Raw genomic sequence first — 22,763 nt, forward strand, 5'->3', positions numbered from 1 at the left:
CAGTGTGTCTCAGTGGGTTGAGCATCAACCCATGCAACCAGGAGGTCGCCAGTTCGATTCCCAGTCAGGGCACATGCCCAGGTTGCAGGCTCGACCCCTAGTAGGGAGCATGCAGGAGGCAGCTGACCGATGTTTCTCTCTCATCTATGTTTCTCTCTTTCTCTCTCTCTCTCTCTCTCTCTCTCTCCCTTCCTCCCTCTGAAATCAGTTTTTAAAAAAATAGTGAAACATTCACAAAAGCAAGCCACACAATAACCCAGTAAGGTCTTGTATTTGAAAAACAGAAAATAATCTAAAACTGTGATTACAGTGTTCATAAATGGAGGTGACAGTGTTTGTACCAAACTGTGAACAGTGGCCAGGTCTAGGGAAGGAAATGGGGTGCAGTGGGTGATCACAGGAAACCACAGCATAGCTTATACCACTTGAATGTTGTTTTTCTCGGTTGGATCATTTTATTCACCAATATGTTTGTCATTTGTCTAATTAAAAAAATAATGATTCAGCCCTGGCCACAGCTGCTCAATGGTTAGAGTGGGTTTGAATCTCAGTCAAAGGCATGTACCTGGTTGTGGTTCGATCCCTAGGCCGAGATGGGGTGCGTGTGGGAAGCAACCAATCGATGTGTCTCTCTCACATTCATCATCCATGCTTCTCCCTCTCTCTCTCTCTCCCCATCTCCTCCCTCCCTTCCACTCTCTCAAAAAAAAAAAAAAAATCAATGCAAAAATATCCTGAGGTGAGGATTAAAAAAATAATAAAACAATGTGGCAGATGCACAGTGCCTGGCAGACACAGCTCCGCAAATGCTAGTCCCAACTTTTAGAAAATAAGTAAAATATTTTGAAGGAGTTTAAAATTTTGTGGCATGGGTCAGTCTACGGCCAAGGCGGGAGCCATCAGAAGGGAGTAAAACGTGCCGGGGAATTATTCCTGCTGCTGGTTTTCAGGAACTGACCTCAGATCCGAAACCAAGAAGCAGGCGAAGAGGTGTTATGGGGGTGGGTGGAGGGGAGGAGTCACCAAGCAACTGGAAAAGGAATTGGGGGTCTCGACGTATTCAGCGGCACAGGACACGAGGGGACACGAGGTGGGCGGGCATTCCGGCGGGACCGGGCTGCGGGGCACACCTGGCCCGCAGAACGGGCATCTCACCTGTGGTCTTTGTCAGCGAGGTGGCAGACACCCCGTTGAGCTCACTGGAACTCCTCTTCAGTGTCCGCGGCTTGTACTCCCGTCTGGGCAGGGACGACGCAGCCGAAATTCTGTAACACACCCGGGAAGAGAGTCAGGCTCCCGCTGAAGCCGTGCAGAGCCTCCAGCACAGGCGGGCCCTGCCTTGAGGAGCCTCCAAACCTAGGGGAGAGGCGGGGGTCACCGCAGGGGGGACGTCTACACGCGGGTTCTCGAGTAACCCAAAGTGCGAGAGGTGATATCCCTAAGGCCATCATTCAGCCACGGATTCGAAAGCGTCTCTCTCAAAGTCCCTCTGGGCATGTGACAACAGCAACCGCCCTTTCTCCCCAGAGACAGAACATGAAAACCCACTCGTGTGAGCTCCAGGCAACTTCCTGCGTAAGTGGGAGCCTCGTGGACTGGACAGGTTTCTGTCTTCCCTCTGTCGGTACGGTGTGGCTTTAAGCAAAAATCCCTCCAAATGTATTATTCATTACCCGAATCCTGTATGAGACAATTTTCGGTTATCAAACCTGGTCAAACCATAGGGGAGTTTTTTGTTTGTTTGTGTGTGTGTTTTTTAACCCTTTATTTTACTGAACAGGGTGATTTTCAAAAACGTAGAGCCGACTTGGGTCCTTAAAGTCATAAGCAACGTGCCCTGGCCGGTTTGGCTCAGCGGTTGGAGCGTGGCCTGCGGTCCCGAGAGAGCCGGGTTCGGTTCCCGCTAAGGGCACGTACCTTGGTTGCAGTTTGTCCCCGGCCCTGGTTGGAGTGTGCGGGTCCTGGTTGGGTCTTGGGTCGTGCAGAAGGCAGGACTCGATGTGTCCCTTTCATGTCAATGTTTCTCTCTCTCTCTCTCTCCCTCTCTCTCCCTCCCACTCTATCTGAACAAAAAACGAAAAAACGTCCTCGGGTGAGGATTAAAAAAAAAAGTCATAAGGAACGCGGCAATTTTTCTTTGATGGTCCAGGTGTTTCTGAGTCTCAGCACCTCTCAGTCAAGGGCATGGATACGGCCTGGGGTGTGAACTGCCGGAGTGAAACACGTCTTCCTGTCGGGGCACCCCTCCCTCTCCACCACGTCCTCCTCCGCCGGCGCTGGCGGGAGGGGCACATGCCGCCGCCACCCCCAGCTGAAACGGGAGCTGAACTCCCGGCGGCAGGGAGACCAGGACAGCCCGGCAGGGGCTGAGCTCCAGGCCCGTGAACAGCTCTGCCCGTTGCCCCGAACGTACGTCGCAAAGAAAGGGCGTCCGTGGAACGAAAAAGCCTCCCTTTCCCCGGTCCTGTCCTTCCGGCCGAAGCCATGTGGATATAATCTCAGTGCCACCCACACCAGCCATGAAGCAGGTACAGAACATTCGAAACGAAGCAGGGCAACGGGAAGGGGCAGACGGGGAGACAGACAGACAGACAGACAGACACGCGGTTTCCCCTGGGCTGGCGCCGGAGGCCCTTACCGAATGTGCAGCTTGCTCTGGAGCTCCTGCAGAATCTCCGTGGACTGCCTGTGATACTCTAAGGCGGCCTCTATAAACACGGCCAACTGGCTGACTTGCTCGACCTGCAGCAGAAGGGGAGGGTCACTCCATGGAGGCCGGAGCCCGTGGTGGCCGGAGACAGGACCCGAGCAGCAGACCCTGGCTCCGCGGGGAAGCCTGCCAGGTCCCCCTGGGCTTCTCCTCCGTCTCATTGAACTTCATGAGGTGGTGACAACCACACAGTCCTGCTCTAGAGCCCAGGGGGGCTGGCAAGACACGTTCAGATTTAGCTCTGATTGTAAATCTGATTTAACGCAATAAAATGCCTGTTGTTCCGGTGAGATAGTTTCTGGAGGTTTTGGGGTTGTTTTGTTTTTTGTTTTGTTTTTATGCTTTCAAGTTCATTGATTGAAAACAGAGAGACTGAGCTTTTCCAGTGTACAAGGGAAACTGACATTGAGCAAATGGGGGCCCCTGTGGGTCCTGCCTGGTGAAGCCAACCAGGAGACTGCGTATCTAACGAAGTTCTTCTCCGGTAAGAGGGGAGCCGGGCCAACGCCTTGCCAGCCCCCTGCAGGTCCTTGTTGCTACAGGTACCAAATCCCTTTGCTGAAACAGCTCAAAGAAATAAGCTATGAAGACGGTGGCATCTCTCTTTCCCATGAATCCAGACATCTGTGACCATAAAATAAAATAATCTGTGTCCCCTATGGAAGACCCAGAATGCATCACTTCAGGCAGAGAAGTCTCCAGCGGGCCTGAGGGTGTCCCTGGTTCCCCACCTGTCCAAGGGGCTGCTACGGAAAAGAGGGGCTCATTGAGGTCATTTCTGGAAGCCCCAGCAGCAGGTCACTCCAGACAAACACATAAAACACGATCAACACCCCTTCCCAAGCTCCCCAAAGCCTCTGCATCGTTGCCTGAGCTCCTCTGCCCACTGGCTGTGTGCAGAGTAGCCCGTTCATTCTCCCCCACACTCACCCAGCCACACCCCAGGCACGGCTGTGTGCAGAGTAGCCCGTTCATTCTCCCCGACACACTCACCCGGCCACACCCCAGGCACGGCTGTGTGCAGAGTAGCCCCGTTCATTCTCCCCCACACTCACCCGGCCACACCCCAGGCACGGCTGTGTGCAGAGTAGCCCCGTTCATTCTCCCCCACACTCACCCGGCCACACCCCAGGCACGGCTGTGTGCAGAGTAGCCCGTTCATTCTCCCCCACACTCACCCGGCCACACCCCAGGCACGGCTGTGTGCAGAGTAGCCCGTTCATTCTCCCCGACACACTCACCCGGCCACACCCCAGGCACGGCTGTGTGCAGAGTAGCCCGTTCATTCTCCCCGACACACTCACCCGGCCACACCCCAGGCACGGCTGTGTGCAGAGTAGCCCGTTCACTCTCCCCGACACACTCACCCGGCCACACCCCAGGCACGGCTGTGTGCAGAGTAGCCCGTTCACTCTCCCACACACTCACCCGGCCACACCCCAGGCACGGCTGTGTGCAGAGTAGCCCGTTCATTCTCCCCCACACTCACCCGGCCACACCCCAGGCACGGCTGTGTGCAGAGTAGCCCGTTCATTCTCCCCCACACTCACCCGGCCACACCCCAGGCACGGCTGTGTGCAGGGTAGCCCGTTCATTCTCCCACACACTCACCCGGCCACACCCCAGGCACGGCTGTGTGCAGAGTAGCCCGTTCACTCTCCCCGACACACTCACCCGGCCACACCCCAGGCACGGCTGTGTGCAGAGTAGCCCGTTCATTCTCCCCGACACACTCACCCGGCCACACCCCAGGCACGGCTGTGTGCAGAGTAGCCCGTTCATTCTCCCCGACACACTCACCCGGCCACACCCCAGGCACGGCTGTGTGCAGAGTAGCCCGTTCACTCTCCCCGACACACTCACCCGGCCACACCCCAGGCACGGCTGTGTGCAGAGTAGCCCGTTCACTCTCCCACACACTCACCCGGCCACACCCCAGGCACGGCTGTGTGCAGAGTAGCCCGTTCATTCTCCCCCACACTCACCCGGCCACACCCCAGGCACGGCTGTGTGCAGAGTAGCCCGTTCATTCTCCCCCACACTCACCCGGCCACACCCCAGGCACGGCTGTGTGCAGGGTAGCCCGTTCATTCTCCCACACACTCACCCGGCCACACCCCAGGCACGGCTGTGTGCAGAGTAGCCCGTTCACTCTCCCCGACACACTCACCCGGCCACACCCCAGACACGGCTGCCCGGAGACCCAAGCCGTTTCACTTGCCTTCTCTGCACGCCCTTGCACTCTCCTTACCCACGTGCACCATTTCAAACACAGGTCCACCGCGCACTTCGGACCTCCGTGGACATCCACGTGGCCACACCAGGGTTCGCATCGAAACAAGGGAGCCCCACGGAGTGCGGCAGCCGCGCTGACGGCCCGAAAAGCGCACGCCCAGCCTGGAATTTCCAAAACCGAGCAAACCAGAAGGCAGCCCGGCCCTGTGGAGCCTTAGGGGGTCCCTGCGTTTCACCTTGTTGGCTCCGACACACACTTCTACACAAGGCCAGAGCCTCCACCAGCACCATCACGGTAGACTATGCCACAGAAAGAAAGAAAGTTCTCCTCCCAGAGCCAGAGCCGGGAGCTGGGCGAATCTGCACCTCACCACCCTGCAATTTCTACTTCAACCTCGCTCTGCATCCTGCGGGCGTTGCGACTGTGCAAAGGAACAGGGAAAGGCGAAAGGAACAATCTTCGAAACACAATGGGGTTGGGCGGGGCAGGGGGCATCAGCAAATCCTGACTCTCTGAGGTGCTGAAATATAAGACCGTGTCATCGAGAGATGCACTTGGAGCTCGCCACTTCCTGGCAGACTTTGGGAAAGAAATGAACCCTGGGGCCCCTTAAAATGTGGCTGTCATGCATACATAAGAGGTGCAACTAGGGAAGAGGTGGCCACTAAGCTGAGTCCCCAGAGACAGGGAGGCACACGGTGTCACTGTGACTTATCCGCCCCTCCCTGACAGGCAGGAGAGCCCCCCGCTGTGCCCGGGCCATGAGCACCGGGCGGTGGCCAGGTGGCCTCCGCCTCCAAACCACACTTAGAAGGAAACACCTGGACGGGCAGACCAAGGCTGCAGCAAACCCAGGCCTCGCAAGAGCCCCAACCTGTCAGAAGGTGGAACATTTCTCCCACTGGCTGCACCGCTCAGCTGGACAAATCTACGGGGATGGTCACCGGGGACGAGAAGGCAGGCTTCCCTCCACGTCCTCTGACTCCGGCCAGGACGGGGCGGGAGGAGCTCACTCCTGTGTGATGAGCAGGCTACTGTCAGGGTCCCGCATGGACAAAGGACTGCGTTCTTCTAAGGATCACTTGGGCCCTTTGACTGACACTCCAGGGAAAACTGAGGTCTCTGGGGTCAACCACCCAGGGCAGAGCAAAGGAGACCGGAAACCTCACCCAGGGTCCGACCCGAGGGGTTAAACCACCACTGACGGGTGCATCTGATACAAAACACCCCAAAAGGTGCTTTTCCAAATACTTCCAAAAATCACACATGGCAATTGGAGTCAAAACCAAACCAAGATGGCCTACCGCTTGGGGGCAATGTCAAGAGGAAATGTATATATTTAAGGGAAAACAAACAAGCAAAACAGAGCAAACTCTTACCCCTTCCCCATTTCCCGTAAAACATAAAATAAAAAAAAATAAAAAAACCTGGTAAAATATTTAAAAGGAGAAACAAAACACAGTGTGCTTCTGAGAACTCAGGTTTAATGGGCACGGGAGTTTCAAATTGTTCCCTCCAGGACTAATGTCTCGTCCATACTGGACGTGACCCCGCCTGAATCTCATCACCACGGCTATAAAAGGGGCTCGGCCCACGCCATCTGACTCTACTCAGAGATGCGAGACCTCGATATACCTTTTAATAAACTATGAGAAGTAGAACATAATTTTGCAGATAAATAAATCCTGTGATTTGTGCTCATGGGTTTAAAAGTTCGACAAATAGTGCTGGCCAGTTTGGCTCGGCGGTTAGAGCGTCGGCCTGCAGTCCAGAGAGACCCGGGTTCGGTTCCCACCAAGGGCACGTACTTCAGTTGCAGTTTGTCCCCAGCCCTGATTGGGTTGTGCAGGTGGCAGCCACTCGATGTGTCCCTTTCACGTCGATGTTTCTCTCTCTCTCTCTCTCTTCCTCTCTCTCCCTCCCACTCTATCTGAACAAACAATGGAAAAATGTCCTCAGGTGAGGATAAAAAATTAAAGTTCGACAAATAGCTCCGCTGATGTGGCTCAGTGGTTGAGCATCGACCCTGCACCAAGAGGTCGCCAGTTCGACTCCCAGTCAGGGCACATGCCCAGGTTGTGGGCTGGATCCCCAGTGGGGGGCGTGCAGGAGGCGGCCAATCAGTGTTCTCTCTCATCGATGTCTCTATCTCTCTCCCTCTCCCTTCCCCTCGCTCTACAAAAAAAATTCAATAAAGAATAAAGAAAGTTCAACAAAGGTCCAAAGCAAGCGCCAAGCCGACCTGGCTCACAGCAGGTGGCCAGGCTGAGGGCAGGAACTCCGGAGGGAGGCAGGTGGCCGAGGCTCCCCTACTCGGGCACTGAGAACCGCCCAGCAACACCTCATTGTCGCCAGTGCAAAGAGGGGGCCCTTCATCCTACCCTCCCCCTTAATTCCAGTTCATCTAAACTATCCCGGACAGGCAACGCTGATGGCGAGAATCACAGCCCGCGGAGCACCAGGACTTCTAAGACCTATGTCCCCCTCACAGTCCCCAAGCTCCCAGGCAACACTACGGTACAACTCAAAAATCTCGGTCACACTTTTACGTCCTGAGTGGGCACTAGGACAAGTGAAGGCTTCCCCTCGCCAAGAGAGGTGCCCCCTTTCGACATCTGCCCCACAGGGTGGTTTTCACCATCTCAGCAAGAATGAGAACCGCCACCTGACGTGGGCTTTCCGCTCTGCAAAACCAGCGACACTAGGGTCCCAGAAACTGGGTAACTCCTGGGACACCCGCCCCCCGGGGCCAACTCCGGCGCAGCGTGGAAGCCATCCTGGGACAAAGTGGACGTCCTGAGAGCTGAGATTTGAGCTGGGACCTGCTGAAGGTCGAACGCGATCTCCGAGGCAGGAGAACACGGTCACAGAACGTTCTGGAAACTTTTATAACAATGAAGGCTACGGTGCTTCCCCACAGACAGAGTCAATGTTTTCATTCACACGGAAGTCTCCTGTTGGGTGTCAATACTTACATCATTTTCTAAAAAATTAAACATGCTTCTTTCAGCCAAGTCCTTGGACTCTTCAAATTTTTCTACCGCTTGTCTGATTTCTTCGTCTGGTATCTTACCTACTCGTTTCTTTTTATAATCGTAATCCAGCCGGCGGCCCTCCAGCTTCTTCAAGTGGTGCTGACAGACAGAGGAGACGGACTTTTAGGGACTGTCACACTCAAAACATGCACAGAGAGGCCTTCCTTCTACGAAAAGAGTTGTTATTTTTTCTTGGCCTAAATTTTAGAGGGCAGGAACTCGTCTGACACTTTTTTTTTTATTTTTGGTGGGTACCTCAGCAACATGTTAGAGGCTCCTCTCATTGCAAATTCTTAAAGAACATTTATGAAATGAATAAACGGACGAATGGATGGATGCATGATATGATAAATGAACGGATGGATGATAGACAGCGTAAGTGAATGAATGAATAAATGGATAGATGGATGGAATGAATGAATGGATGATAGGATGAATGAATGATCGTGGATATAAATATAAGGACACAGTGTGGGCACTCAGATTCCATTTTCCAAAGTTCTTTATAGGACCCCTCACTTTGGTTCTGTTAATGTCCAAATAATTTCCAACCAAATTACATCAAATAGAAATATTACTTTTGACACTATTGTCAACTCCTCTCTGTGAAGTACATGATAAAAACACAAATTTCTAGCATCCCCTGGAATATCTATGTGCCCCCCATTAAGTTACCCAGCAGTTACGGAACAAGTTGAGGAAACTCTACGATGGACGGACACACACCCTCCGTGCGAGAGATCGGATGGCCCTTTTTACGAGTTTTCCAATATAAAATGAAGTCCTGGAAAAGCGTGACCACTCAGGCAACATATCAAAAGACGTAACGGGTATGGTATGACGTTCGTCATCAAAAAACCCACCACACGGTTTTAGAATCATTTTAAGTGAGACATCGCTGTGGAAATAAGTACCTTCCGCCTGGCTTCTCCCTGGCTCCACTAATGTACGGGGTAAAGGGCTCACGGATCCTGGGGCTCCCGGATCCTGGGGCTCCCGCCCAGGGCACCGGGTGAACACAAATGACGGATTTTTTTCACCGTCCACAGTGAGATGATGCTTCCCCTGGGTCCCTACAGAAATGTCCTAATGGTTTTACATGGGAACCTCCTTTTAAGTGGCAACAGGTGGGTTCACACGGAGGAAACTTACCCCAATCTCTTTTAAATCTTTGTCTTGCAGTGACTGAAGTGGGTCGATAAAAGTTTGCTTCACACTGATATCAAGGGAGTCTTTCACCTCGGCCATCAGCTTCATGGATTCGCCGACTTCTATGAGTGCGCTGCCTGGAAATACGGATACAAACACAAAGGGTTCGTTGGCAGGGTACTCTAAGGTCAGCAGCAATATTTCTTTCTTTCTTTCTTTCTTTTTTTTTTTTTTGTTGGTGGTACATGCTCTGCAGGCCGATGCTCAACCTCTGAGCCAAACCAGCCAGGGTGATATTTCTTTCTTTCCCCAAGTTTGCGGAATGGTGGTTTAACAAGGTCTTCATTCCGGGACTGACTCAGAAAAGAATAAAAATAAAAACTTTCTACATTTCTTCTCTACGTTCCACAGTTCTTACATCAACTCACCTGGAGGCGGACAGGCCGAGGCATTTACCATTCTGGCCACTAGATGGGGATAGAGCTCCATTATTATTTTTATCTTTTTAATGTGCTTTTTGTGAACTAGCACCAGGGTTTCTCAGAAGCAGCAGAACAAAGTCCTCCCTCTTCATAAACAATAAAAGGATTGAGTCATCACCAGGGCTAAGCATCGACCAATCAAGATTACAATAGAAATAAACGAACAAAATCTCTCAGCTGTGGCTGCCAGATCTTCCTTCAGCCGGCCGCACCCTGTGCCCTTCAGATGGTGCTGAGGCTCTCTGTCCTCCCTGATGTCAGAGAAAGCCTGGCGGTGCCCGCTGGGAGCTCCCAGCAGGGCGAGCTGCCATGCCCAGCTTGGGCAGCCATGGGCAGCTCCGGCTGACTGTGCAAGCTGGGGGTGGGGCGGGGGGTCCTGGTGGCTGTTCACAATGAGATTGCAGGTTCTCACATATAAAACACAGCCCAGGGACATGCGGCCCGAGACTGAACTTGTTTTCCTGTTGCGGGGGGAGGGGCCCAAATTGGGTTTGTAAGAACACAGAGCTTGGGGGTCTCTCAACTCAAAGGCTTAAAGACCTTAAAGGCCAGCCCAAGAATGAGCATTTCAAACAAATACGACCCTCAATCCTTTCCCCTACTGGTGGAGGGCACGCAGTTTCCTCGCCTGCAAAGCAGGGACAGCACTATGGCCGCATTCTGTTTTTAATTTTTATAAGAAATAAACTAGTGCATCCCCGGAAACACTGCTTTAAATGACAGCTGGGGATCCGTTTACTCCCCTCCTCCCGGGAGGCTCAGTTTCCTTAACGAAGTCCCAGGAGGCCAGGTTCGACCTCGTTCCGATGGAGACGGGGCGTCCTTTTCCAGCCTGGAGACCCCCCTGCCCGGTAAGTCAGAAATGGGGGGACTCTGCTTCTGACCTCACCACTCTTTCTGCCACCCAAGCCCCTGCCCCAGAATGTCCATGAATTTAGCTTTGGCAGAAATACTTCCAAGGATATTTCTTTGAAGACTCCAAAGACAACATTCCGCATGGACGGGCGTTCTCTCTCCTCATCCAAGATTTAGTGCTGCTGATTCCAGGGGGGGGAGGGCTCGGTCTCCCCCACCCCCCTGGGGTTTCTGCACTTTAGGAGGGTCCCACCACATGGCCCCAAAAAGCAGCCCTTGCCCTGGCTGGTGCACTCAGTGGTTAGAGCGTCAGCCCACGCACTAAAGGGTCTCGGGTTTGATTCCTGGTCGAGGGTATGTGCCTGAGCTGAGGGTCTGAGCCCTGGGCGGTGCTCTAACCACTGACCCACACCGTCCAGGGCGCATGTACATTTGTTAAAGGTGTGTGTGAACACGTGAGAATAAACACGGTGCAAAGGCTGTGCCACGGAGCGTAACTGGACCCACCACCGTACACACGATTTGGGTGACGTCAGCATCTTTCTTTGTCTTACTTGCCTAGGCTTTCTAAGCTTCCTGTCACAAATACATGGTACTTTGGCAATCAGGAAAAAAAATTTAAAAATACAGATTGTTAAAAGACAGGCTTCCTATACGACCTGCCAGGGGGACCGGGCCACTCACCGAAGGTGGAGCCTTCCCCGAGCTCCCTGCCGTACTTCAGCATGCAGTCGCCCAACAAGCCTTCGGTCTGCGGGTACCCGGTGGTCTTCACCTGCCCTCGGATCTTCGACACAGTGTTCAGCATCCCTAGCTTAGCTCTGTATGCTTAAAAACAGCGTCATTTGTAATTCCTTCAAGTGACAGGCACGGAGCATTTAACCAAGGCGGCCGGTGGAATCGAGGTCACCCTGGACACCGTGTCAGAGACCGTGGGTGACCTACTTCGCCTCTCACGGGCTTTTCAAGATTCTTTCCCGCGGAGTCTAAAAATGTGACTCTAGGAATGATTTCGGAGCGATGTCCCGAGGAAAAAAACAGCAATATGCTGAAAGATGGACAGATGCCTCTTAAACGTGCAGCAATGTAAGATGGAGGAGATGGGATGCGACCGTATTTAACCATAAAGAGCAGGCTGGTCTGACCCAAGAGGAAATTAACGCACGACCATCCTACGTGAACACCAAGCGAAGGATTTGGGATTTCACTCTGTGGGCCACAGGGCGAACCGCACGCTAGCTTGTGGTGCTCCGGATCATTTTAGGTGGTAAAGGCGTAAACTTTTATTTTCTTTGACTTCACTACATAGTTGTTTTGATGTATTCTAGGACCAATGCTTCTCAAACTGGAATGTGCATACAAATTGCCCAAGGGTCCTGTTAAAACGCAGAGCCCACCCGGCCGGAGTGGCCCAGCTGGTTGGGTGTCGTCCCACGCACCAGAAAGGTTGCTGGTTCGATTTCCGGTTGGGTGTGTACAGGAGGCAACTAATAAATGTTTCTCTCTCACATTGATGTCTCTCTCTCTTTCTCTCTCAATAAAGAAAAAAAAAAGAAGCTTACATCAACACCAGACCTCACACTGCTTTTCGTATTATCACGCCTCGTCTTTTTAGCATTTGAGCCACATAGCAAAAGCCATTTCAAATTAATAAACGCCTTTAGAACAGGATGGCATACATTTTTTTTTTTAAAAAGGAAGAAATAACTAAATAAGCAGCAAACATTTACCAAACGTTTAGCAGGCTTCTGAAATATCTCATAGAAAATGTCTTTTCTTAGCAGTGCCCAGCTGCCGGACCGAGACCCATTTCAAGTGATGTCACCATGGGTCACAGGACTGTCTGCCCTGTGTCTCCTCAGCTAGGAGTCACAGCGACCACAGTCCCTGGAGGCTTGACGTTAAAAAACGGAATTTCGTTATTGGGGCACCAAGAGCATTGTTTCTAGATCGTGTCAAACGAGGGCCCAGGAAACGTGGGTGACCAGCGTCGGTCACAGCGAATGCACAATAGTCTCACTCAAGACATTTTCTAGCTTTACCTGGATTTGGCTGAAGATATTCTGTGGCTTTTGTAAGAATTTCTGCAACCGCTTTATTGGTGACATCTACTTTCTGGAAAAAAGGAAAAAACAAAAAAAGCACATGAAATGTTGGTAAATGAATTCACAGAAAAAAAAAAACAATGGAGAAGTCATTTTCACCCGAGACAAAGGGAAAGAAACGGAGGAAGCTGGCGGTCCCTGGGGGCCTCGGGGGTCTCCACGCAGGTGACCAGGGAACATGCTACAATCACTTTCTGGTAAGGTCCATCCCGTTCCGGCCGGGTGGCTCGGTTGGTTGGAGCATCATCCGGTACACTGAAAGGTGGAGGGTTTGATCCCTGGTCAGAACACATACAGGAGGCAGCCGATGGACATTTAGCTCTCACATTGACATCTCTCTCTCTCTCTCTCTGTAAAATCAATAAAACATATCCTTGGGTGAGGATTAAAAGAAAAAAATTTTTTTTTCAAAAAGGGTCCTGTCATATTTCCCCCCCATGCTTTTATATGCACGAATGTTCTGCAAAATGGTCAAAACGAGCACAGCCTATCACCCTGCGTCACAGCCGGAGATGAGGAACCCACTCCCCCAGGTTCCCAGGCCCGCTCTAAGGCAGCACCAGGGTACAGTGACTCGGGACGCAGCGGTCGGGACCCGGGGGACAGAGTCAGGGCTTCCATGAGGAGAATCAATATGTATATATGTGAAGGGTCTCATCCCAGAAATATGTTTTGACTCTCCAAGGACCAGAACTGGTCGCCAAGACGGACAGTCTTTGGAGCATTCTGAGTACTGTCCATTAGGGGGAACCAGAGAGCCACACTCAGTCTCCTCCATAATCAAGGGTCTTCATGTGGGCTCAGATGTGGGGTCACTGTTTGGACTCAGGCTGTGAAAGAATTGCCCTTTGGATTCCAGGACCCACCCCTGTGTGTACGCAGCCTCGACTCCCACTATAACAACCTCTACGGTAGCGACATGTCTCCTCTTGTAACGAAAGTCCGATTTATAATACAGTCGACATTAACAAGATCTTACCCTTTCCATGTCAAGAAATTCGTCATCTAGTTTCGTTCCTTCGATGCCACTTATTTTTTCACTAATTAGCTGCAGAAATAAACACAAATAGTTGCAATGTACCATGATTTGTGATCATTTTCTACCCAAATGATGAAACACACACACACACACACACACACACACACACACACACCCCTCAAATTCAGCCTGTTGGATTTTTTAAAATCTTTAAAAGTATTACAGATATCCCTACTTTTTTCCCCATTGACCCCCTCCTGCCTGCTCCCCCCACCCCCCGCCTTCCCCACAGTACTGTGTCCACTGGTTATATATATATCTATATCTATATATATGCATATAAGTTCCTTGGTTTACCTCTTCTGTTACCCCCTCCTCCCCACCTTCCCGCTGATGCTCAGCAGTCTAACAACCAATTTGTACTTCTTAATCCCTTCACCTTTTGCACCATCCCCCCAGCCTCCCTCCCATCTGGCAACCATCAAAAAGTTCTCTGTATCTATGAGTCTGTTTCTGTTTTGCTTGTTCATTTGATTTGTAGATGCAATTGTTGATAGATGTGTATTTATTGCCATTTTATTGTTCATATTTTTTATCTTCTTCAAGAAGACCCTTCAACATTTCATATAATAACGGTTTGGTGGTGATGAACTCCTTTAGCTTTTTCTTGTCTGGGAAACTCTTGATATGTTCATTTATTCTAAATGTTAGCTTTGCAGGATCAAGTAATCTTGGTTGTAGGTCCTTGCTTTTCATCACTTTGAATGTTTCTTGCCACTCTCTTCTGGCCTGCCAAGTTTCTTTTGAGAATTGGACTGACAGTCTTATGGGAGCTCCCTTGTAGGTAACTAACTGTTTTTTTCTTGCTGCTTTTAAGATTCTCTCTTTGTCTTTAACCTTTGCATTTTAATTATGATGTGTCTTGGTGTGGGCCTCTTTGGGTTCATCTTGTTTGGGATTCTCTGTGCTTCCTAGACTTATATGTCTGTTTATTTCACCACGTTAGGGAAATTTTCTGTCCTTTTTTCAAATAGGTTTTCGATTTCTTGCTCTCTCTCTTCTCCTGGCATCCTCATGATGCAAATGTTGGGCTCCTTACACTATGCTCATTTTTTGGATTCTTTTTTTCTTTTCGTTATAATTGGGTGTGTTTTGTTTCCTTATATTCCAAATCAATGATCTGATTCTTGGCTTCACCTACTCTACTGTTGATTCCTTGTAAATTATTCTTTGTTAGCACATCCTTCATTTCTGACTGGTCCTTTATTATGCTTTTGGGGTTCTAAGTTCCTTGAGTATCCTTATAACCAGTATTTTGAACTCTGCATCTGTTAGATTGTTTATCTCCATTTTGCTTAGTTCTTTTCCTGGAGTTTTGTTCTGTCCTTTCACTGGGGACAAGTTTCTTTGTCTCCTCATTTTGGCTGCCTCCTGTGTTTGTTTCTAGGCATTAGGCAGAGTTACTCTGTCTCCTAGGCTTCCCAGGGTGGCCTATTGTAGCAGCTGTCCAGTAGGGTCCAGTGACACAGTCTCTCTGATCACCCCAGCTGTGCCCTCGAGGTGCACCCTCCATATAGACTGTACACCCTTCTGTTGTCATTGAGTCTTGATTGCTGTTGACACGTCAATGGGAGGGATTTACTCAGGCTGATCAGCTGCAAGGACTGGCTGTGCCCACTGCTCACTGACCTCTGACTCCCTTAGAGGACCAGCTGTGTAGGGGCCACCACAGAGTAAGACTTACTTCAGCAGGGCTCTGGTACCCACTAAGTCCACTCCTTGAGTGTGTCGCTTGTAGAGGTGGTTGGGTGGTGGTGCTTCGACGTGGTCTGAAGCTGTCCCCTAGGTGTGCCGGCTCCGGAGCCAGGTCAGCCACTGTCTGTGTTCTACCCGGGGCCACCAGGCATAAGCTACAAAGGGATCTGCAGATGGCTGCTTTTTGTGCTGGGTTTGGAGGTGCCCAGGAAAAGCCAAGCTGTGAACCAAGGCTGGCTGCTTCTAGTGCCAGGCCTGGGGCCACTTAGTGAGAGGTATGGGGCTCGCTGAGGCCAGATGGTGCTTGTTTGAAAGGATTTAGGAAAATCTGAAACAGGATCCAAGACAGACAAATCCTATAGTAAAGCCACTGGGAACAGCTTGGGTGGGCCTGAAAGTTAGGTGGGGCAGGGCCTCAGGGAGTCACCAGGGCGGCGCCAACAGTGTGCGCCAGGTTGCTGGGGTCCCAGACAGGACTCCGGGGCGGTTTCCTAGCAGGGTTCACACCGGAGCTGCCTGCTTCAGGACAAAGGACATCGCAACGGGCGGCACGGACGGAAAGGCGTCCCCATGCGGCCAGACTGAAAAAAGACCCTGTGTAGACAGTTTCTCCATCTTGGTACTTGGATATTGAGGACCAGAAAAGTGTTTGGGAGGGGCTGTCCTGGGCACTGCAAGATGTTTACCAGCATCCCTGACCTCCATCCACAAGATGCCAGCAGCACACACACCCCTGTGGCAACCAAAAATGTCTCCAGGCCCTGGCCGAGTCCCTCAGGGTTGCAGGTTTGATCCCTGCTCAGGGCACGTACATGAGTCAACCAATGGATGCATCAGTAAGTGGAACAACAAACCCATGTCTCTCTCTCACTCTCTCTAACTGAGCTACCTGGCCAGGGAAAAAATTATAAAAATTTGCAAATGTAACAATAAAAATACTGCACATCACAACGTCTGTGGGATGCAGCAAACGCAGTACTTGGAAATCAACAACGCAGAGCCCCAAATTCATCTTCTGTGAGCCCAACACTTCAACTCAACCTTCCAAAGCGACGCAACGTCGCCCCGTCGGATTCAGCAAACACCGGACGGTCTGCCAGCCGCATCGCCCGCAGGACGGAAAGGTCAGCGGCTCCACATTCCAGCCCCTCGCGGAGCAGCGGAAGCAGATGGCGTGACCCCGTGAGGCGGGTACTTTTCCACACGAGAGGGGCAGAATCTGCTATGGGAACCCGGGTCGGAGGAGGCAAACCACATGGGTGAGAAGGTCCCGCGTCCGTCCCTAGAAGGACCCGCGAGGTTTCGAAGGATGTGTGAGGACGTGTGGGGAACAGCATCACAGCTCAGTAAGGGTCCCTGATGTGCAGTCCTGGCCCTGGTGAAGGGGACACACGGGCCGGCTCCTGAGGCTGAGCTGAATCTCATGGCAGTGGGGATGCCAAGCAGGTGAGGGATGCCAGGAAGAGAGCCTTGGAGAATGCACCGGGGGGGCCCAGAAGGTGGCCAAGGATATTCTCCTGGAGATACAAAGGGACCCACACTCTGTGACAAGGAAGACATGGGAAGAGCATCGAAATTTCTCTCTAACTTCAAACACAGCTCAGCTCTGCAGCTTGTGCATCAGCAGCACCGCGTCTCACCTGGGCTCGCCGGACAGACTCGCGCATCTAAGCGCCACCCTGTGCCTGGTGTGCTCTTCCCCAGCGAGGAAGAGAATTGGGGTGCAAATCAGATCTATGTCAGGGTGCCTGGGTGCTGCCACCAGACACAGAATCCTCCTTCCCCATCTCGTGCTCAGCAGGCTCCAAAGTCGTCGATGATAGAAAAATAAAAAGCGTTTTCCAAGGACTGCCACGGAGCATCGAGGGAAAGGATTGATTCGGGGTCTGGAAGCTTGTGCGTGTGGCGTTGCACGGAGGGTTGCTGAGGTTTTACTGGTAAACGCTCACGCCGCCTTGGCCTCCTTGTGCAAATAACTGTTTTCAAAGAAACCTTGGCCTCTCCACCCTCTTCCCTTTCATGAAGCAAGAAATTAAACAGCAAGAAAGCCAGACCCTAGGAGGAAAGGTTAAGAAGCAAAATGGATCTACCTCAGAAGGTAGACAGTTCAGCAGAACAGCCCTGGCTGGGGCCTCAGTGGGTTGGAGCATCGTCCCCAAATGCCAAGGTTCCAGTTCCATCCCCCGTCAGGGCACACTCAAGAGTCAACCGATGAATTCACAAATAAGTGGAACGATAAATCAATGTCTCTCTCTCCTCTCTCTCTCTCCCCACCGTCCTCTCTCTAAAATCAATACATTTTTTAAAAGAATAAAAAGTTCCTGCGGAACAGCATTTTTGCTACGAGAGCAACTGAACACTTAGCTGCACGGGACGTACCTCCGTCAGGCGAAAGGGCCGCTTCTAGACCACATGCATCGGACAAGCAAACTGAGCAGACTTCGCACTAGAACGCGTCTCAGAGGCTCGAGAGTGAAGGTGGGCATTGCAGAGTCCCATGAGGGGCATCTCAGGCACAGCACACCCACCCTGGTTAGGTCCCAGGAGATGTCTCCTTGGAGGAGAAATGTCAGAAGGGTAGTGACCTGAGTCGTGTTCACACTCTGAGGAGCCCTTTACCAAAAAGGTCACCCTCTCTAGTGGCTCCTGTATTTGTTCTTTTTTTTTCTTATCCTCAGCCGAGGACATTTTTCCATTTTTTGTTCAGACAGAGTGGGAGGTAGAGAGAGAGAGAGAGAAACATCGACGTGAAAGGGACACATCGAGTGGCTGCCACCCACATGACCCAACCAGGGCTGGGGACAAACTGTGACCGAGGTCCGTGCCCTGAGCAGGAACCGAACCCGGGTCTCTCTGGACCACAGGCCGACGCTCTAACCGCTGAGCCAAACGGGCCAGGGCCTGTATTTGTTCTCTCAGCCAGAGAGCAGTCATGCCCTGCTGGTATCAGCTTGGGAAATAAATACGGCAGCGCTGGGTGATAAATACAAATAGTCAAGGCTACTTGTAAATTGTAACCATCGGGAAGAGGAGAGAAGCTCTCTGTTCTAGTTCTGCAACTTTGCTGAAAGTCTGAAATTATTTCAAAATCTAAAATTGCTTGGCAACTGAAGGCATCAGAGAGCAACCAAGGCCATGAGGATCTGAGGAGCCAAGGTCAGGAAGAAGGGAGATGCCCTAAGAACAGCCGTGCATCCATCCACCGCTGCGCGTGGGGAAGCCCCCACCCCCCAGTCCCCGCAACACCGCGAGCACCCGCCCAGAACCGGTCCGTCTGAGCTGCAGAGAACGGGACCTGTGCACTGCACGTAGCCTCGGAAGTACCCCTGACAGGTTCTCTGAAATTTCCTCTGGAGGCTTTGACAATGCCTCCGATGCTAAGGTGCCCGTGCAGAGAAGCTTGGTTCAGGCTAACGGTCTCAGCAGACACCTTCTGTGGCAGCACAGGGGTGAGGAGACAGAGCCGGTGTCCAGGTGAGCCTGCGAGGAGGCAGCGGACACAGGGCAACGCCTGATGGACAGGTAGGTCGTTTAGGGTCCCGGGGGGCAGAGGAACGGGGAAGAAGCAGGTCGATGATTGTCTAACCACTGTGCTGCGCACCTGAAACTAACCCAGAAAAATGTTGACCGTCAACTGTGATTGAAAAATAAAATAAATTTTATATATATATATATATATATATATATATATATATATATGTTTTTTAAGTTAAGGTGAGGAAGCCTCGGTGCTGGTTGGAATGGCTGGGACCCACCCCCTGCACCCCCTTCTACCTGGTGCCTTCAGAGGAAACAAAGCAGGTGTCGGGCAGGGTCTCCCTCTCTTCTCCAAAGAACCTCGCTTCTCAGCCGGGCGCCCCACCCGCACCCTTCCAAATTCCGCCTCCAGTCATCTGTTTCCACCCTGCCAATTTCGCTCAAGGCTAAAGGACAAAAATCAGGAAGACCTCACGCCTACTGTAGCAAATAAACAGTAACAATAAAATGGACTTGGGTCTATTTTGAGATGCTGATCAGAGAAAAGATAGAAATGAATGTTACATTCTTCCTCCCCGGGATGTGTCCCTGAAAAATGATGTGCAAACCTGGTTTTCATCATTCAAAACCTATTTTAAATTCCCTTCTGAAGTTTGCTTATTTAAAGGTATCACCCGAGAATCCTTTGAAAATGAAAGGGTGTTAATGATGCAAAAATCACCCTTATATCTACTTGTCACATAAATTATATTTGTTACTATGATAAATTAATTACATAATTATTTCCTAATGATATTATAAAACAGCTTTTCTTATAAAACAGTAAATGTAAGATTTAACAATTAATAGTAACTATTATTAATACTATATAACAAAGTGTTACCGACTTTCCTTTTCCCAGAGGAGAACGTTTATCTTTAAAAAGGTCCTTTAAATATTGAAGAACGCAATCTCTGAAATCAAGTAACTTCAGATTTGCTAGAAACTCACTGTTTTCCCCCTTATTTGTCCTTATTTTCTCCTTTTACAAAGGACCATGAATACTCCGAAGCTCACAAAGGCAAGAGCCCTGGGGTCGCATCCTGCAGCTGATATTGCTGTAGGTCAGTGGTTCTCAACCTTCCCAACGCCGCGACCCCTCAATACAGCTCCTCGTGTTGTGGCGACCCCCAACTATAAAATTACTTTCGTTGCTACTTCATAACTGTAATTTTGCTACAGTTATGTCTTAGGCAACCCCTGTGAAAGGGTCGTTCGACCCCCAAAGGGGTCGCGACTCCCAGGTTGAGAACCGCTGCTGTAGGTGGTTCTCTAGAGGACTTTCTACACTGGGGGGGCCAGCACCCCCGCATCCCTTACTCAACCTGCCCTTCTGATTGGCCAGTTTCCTCCGAGGAAGCCCAAATACCACACCCCAGCCTGGAGGCAGACGTGCTTCAAGTAGCCCTTCCCAGAGCCACAGACAAGATTAACTGATTGCTTTTCACTTTTCACTCTGGCTGCCAGGAAGCTCAACATCAAAATCGTGGCTCGGCAACAGCCACGCCACAGGCCTTTTTCCATGTACATTTCACGTAAGCACACTCCCCCAGACCTCATAAGCCTTGACTTTCCCTGATCGTGATTCATTCTTATGAACAGGGGATCACTTCATCAGCAAAACTAATTTTCTTTTCCCCCTGAAAGATATCCTATAGTGGCCATCAGCATAATTTAAAATGCACACAGCTTCTGAACAATAAGAGGCACTTTTCTTCTACACGAACAAAGACGTTTTATTCATGGGTGAATGAAGCAAAGACTCCTTCTGTCGGGTCCCCATGCAGCACTTCTGCATCCCTATACAAAGTGAGGTATTTTGCACCAGGCAGAGCCGTACCCCAGAACGGCGGTGCCTTCTGCATGAAGTTGTCTGGTGACTGCATGTGCACCAATAACAAAAAGCACTTTGTGTCACCAAATAAGAAGAGAAAATCCTCAAGCCTTCCTTCCATGACACGCTCTTCTGTCCCTCCCTCGTCACAAGGCCCTGGTGGCCAAACCCATACAGTGTATTCACGGGGCCCCACACGGGCATGTCCACGGGGATGGAGAGAGTGTGGGCCAAGTGGGTGGATCACAATCAATAAATATGAACCCACACCAAATATTTGGGGCACTGATTTTGCTTGAATTTTTTTTTTTTTCCAAGAGTGTAGTTTAAAATAGATTTGTAAAAGAGGCGGGGGGTGGGGGTGGGGACTCTCCAAAGGAATTGCAAATGCCCTCAAAAATGAGAGACTAGCCCTGGCCGGTTTGCTCAGTGGTTACAGCGTCAGTCTGCGGTCCAGAGAGACCCGGGTTCAGTTCCTGCTGAGGGCATGTACCTCGGTTGCAGTTTGTCCCCGGCCCTGGTTGGTTGTGCGGGTGGCAGCCACTCGATGTGTCCCTTTCACGTCGATGTTTCTCTCTCTCTCTCTCTTCCTCTCTCTCCCTCCCACTCTACCTGAACAGAAAATGGAAAAATGTCTTCGGGTGAGGATAAAAAAAAAAATGAGAGACTAGTTTCTACTTCTTCGGGGGGGGAGGGGTGAAATCCCTGAATTATTCATATTTCTAAATAATTAACTGTTTAAGATCCTATTTTTTAAAGAACTTTGTCCTCTTTCCTTTTCCAAAAGAGGAAATCATCTTCTTAAAAGTGTTCTTACTACCGTTCTGAAACTTAACAGGGACCAACATCTATCACACCAATGGAACTGAATTTGAAATATCAGGTCTTAACTTAAAAACAAAGTTACTCATTAATGCCACCGTTGAGCAATACAAACCAAGAAGTCCTGGCTTCCTGGGTGAATAGCTAGTAAGCAGTCAAACAGCAGAAAATATAAACACATTGAAAGCTGGAAGCCACGGCCTTATGCGAACCATGCACGTTGACCGTGTGACTCTACTTAAAAATGTTTAAGAGAAACGAACAGAACAAACGGTATGAATTGCTCGAGGGGTGTAACTGGTTCAATGTATAAGTGGAGCGTTATTTAAGGGGCAAGTTAAGTGAGTACTTTTCATTTTTACACCAATATGACCAGATTTACAAATACATTTGCAAGGTCACCACACTCAACGGTTGAGCTGACACCCAAACCAGGTGCCCCCACCTGGCTGGGGCTCCGGGGTTCCATTAGGCTTTTCTGCTCTTCGTCGTATCCGCAGAGCGACCCGGCACCCTGCTGTGCAGTCCCTGCTTAGCCGATGCTTAGAGGCACAAGCCCTGGTCTCGGCTCCGCCGCTCAGAGTGGTCCTCCCAGAGGTTCGCCCCTGCCAGAATCCGCGGGTCTCCCAAGGCTAGTCTCCAGGTGGCACGGCCCCGCCCTGCTGGCTCTCCTCAGATGGCTTGGCCCTCGCTGTCCATCCATCCTCTGGGCACTGGCAGTCTCTGCAGCCTGTACCCCCTTCCCTCATTGCCCCAAGTGCCCCCTACGCGATCCAAGTGGCAAATCAAAGAAAGAAAAAAAACATGCATGGACCATGCGTTCTTTTTACCTAAGTCTGTGGTAATGTGTTGCTGCTCTCAAAGAAGTGAATTAAATAAACCCAAACACACTGGTTCCTTAACACCCTGGGCTGGTCTTCTCACGTTATAGTCCTTAATCTGATGAGGGGCCACGAAGGATTTTCCGAGTGCGGCCATGTCCGCGGACCGGCCTTCTCAGAGAACCCCCTCGGAGTCTCCCAAGAAGACAAATCCACTGTATTTCTTTAAAATATGCATGTCTGGCAACTCCAAAGGGTACCATCTGGTTCACATAATTTCTGCATGAAGTTTCTGAAAAGCCTACAGAACGTAGATGGGCCTCCCCCACCGCAGAACATGCCGTTCCCATCACACAGACGGGCTCGGGTGGCTGAGGCTGGAAGGGGTCACAGTCCTTTGCGAGGGGGACCCAGCGATCGGGTCCCGTAGGAGACGGCTCACAGATGGGAACGCATGTATTTAA

The 22,763-nt window shown here is 50.8% G+C and overlaps 1 protein-coding gene across 1 annotated transcript in view; it reads right to left on the reverse strand.

The window, feature by feature from the left end:
• Positions 1-22,763, reverse strand: part of SH3GL3 (SH3 domain containing GRB2 like 3, endophilin A3) — a 43,019-nt gene that overhangs the window by 14,812 nt on the left and 5,444 nt on the right. The window contains exons 2-8 of the mRNA XM_036278105.1: positions 13,552-13,620; positions 12,510-12,582; positions 11,152-11,295; positions 9,134-9,267; positions 7,922-8,080; positions 2,639-2,742; positions 1,156-1,265 (exon numbers count right to left, since the gene is read on the reverse strand). Coding sequence (XP_036133998.1) covers positions 1,156-1,265; positions 2,639-2,742; positions 7,922-8,080; positions 9,134-9,267; positions 11,152-11,295; positions 12,510-12,582; positions 13,552-13,560 — 733 coding nt within the window. The 5' untranslated portion in view covers positions 13,561-13,620. The remainder of the gene's footprint in view (positions 1-1,155; positions 1,266-2,638; positions 2,743-7,921; positions 8,081-9,133; positions 9,268-11,151; positions 11,296-12,509; positions 12,583-13,551; positions 13,621-22,763) is intronic.

The sequence above is a fragment of the Molossus molossus genome, unplaced genomic scaffold, assembly GCF_014108415.1.
Source record: "Molossus molossus isolate mMolMol1 unplaced genomic scaffold, mMolMol1.p scaffold_m16_p_24, whole genome shotgun sequence".
NCBI classification, from domain to species: Eukaryota; Metazoa; Chordata; class Mammalia; order Chiroptera; family Molossidae; genus Molossus; species Molossus molossus.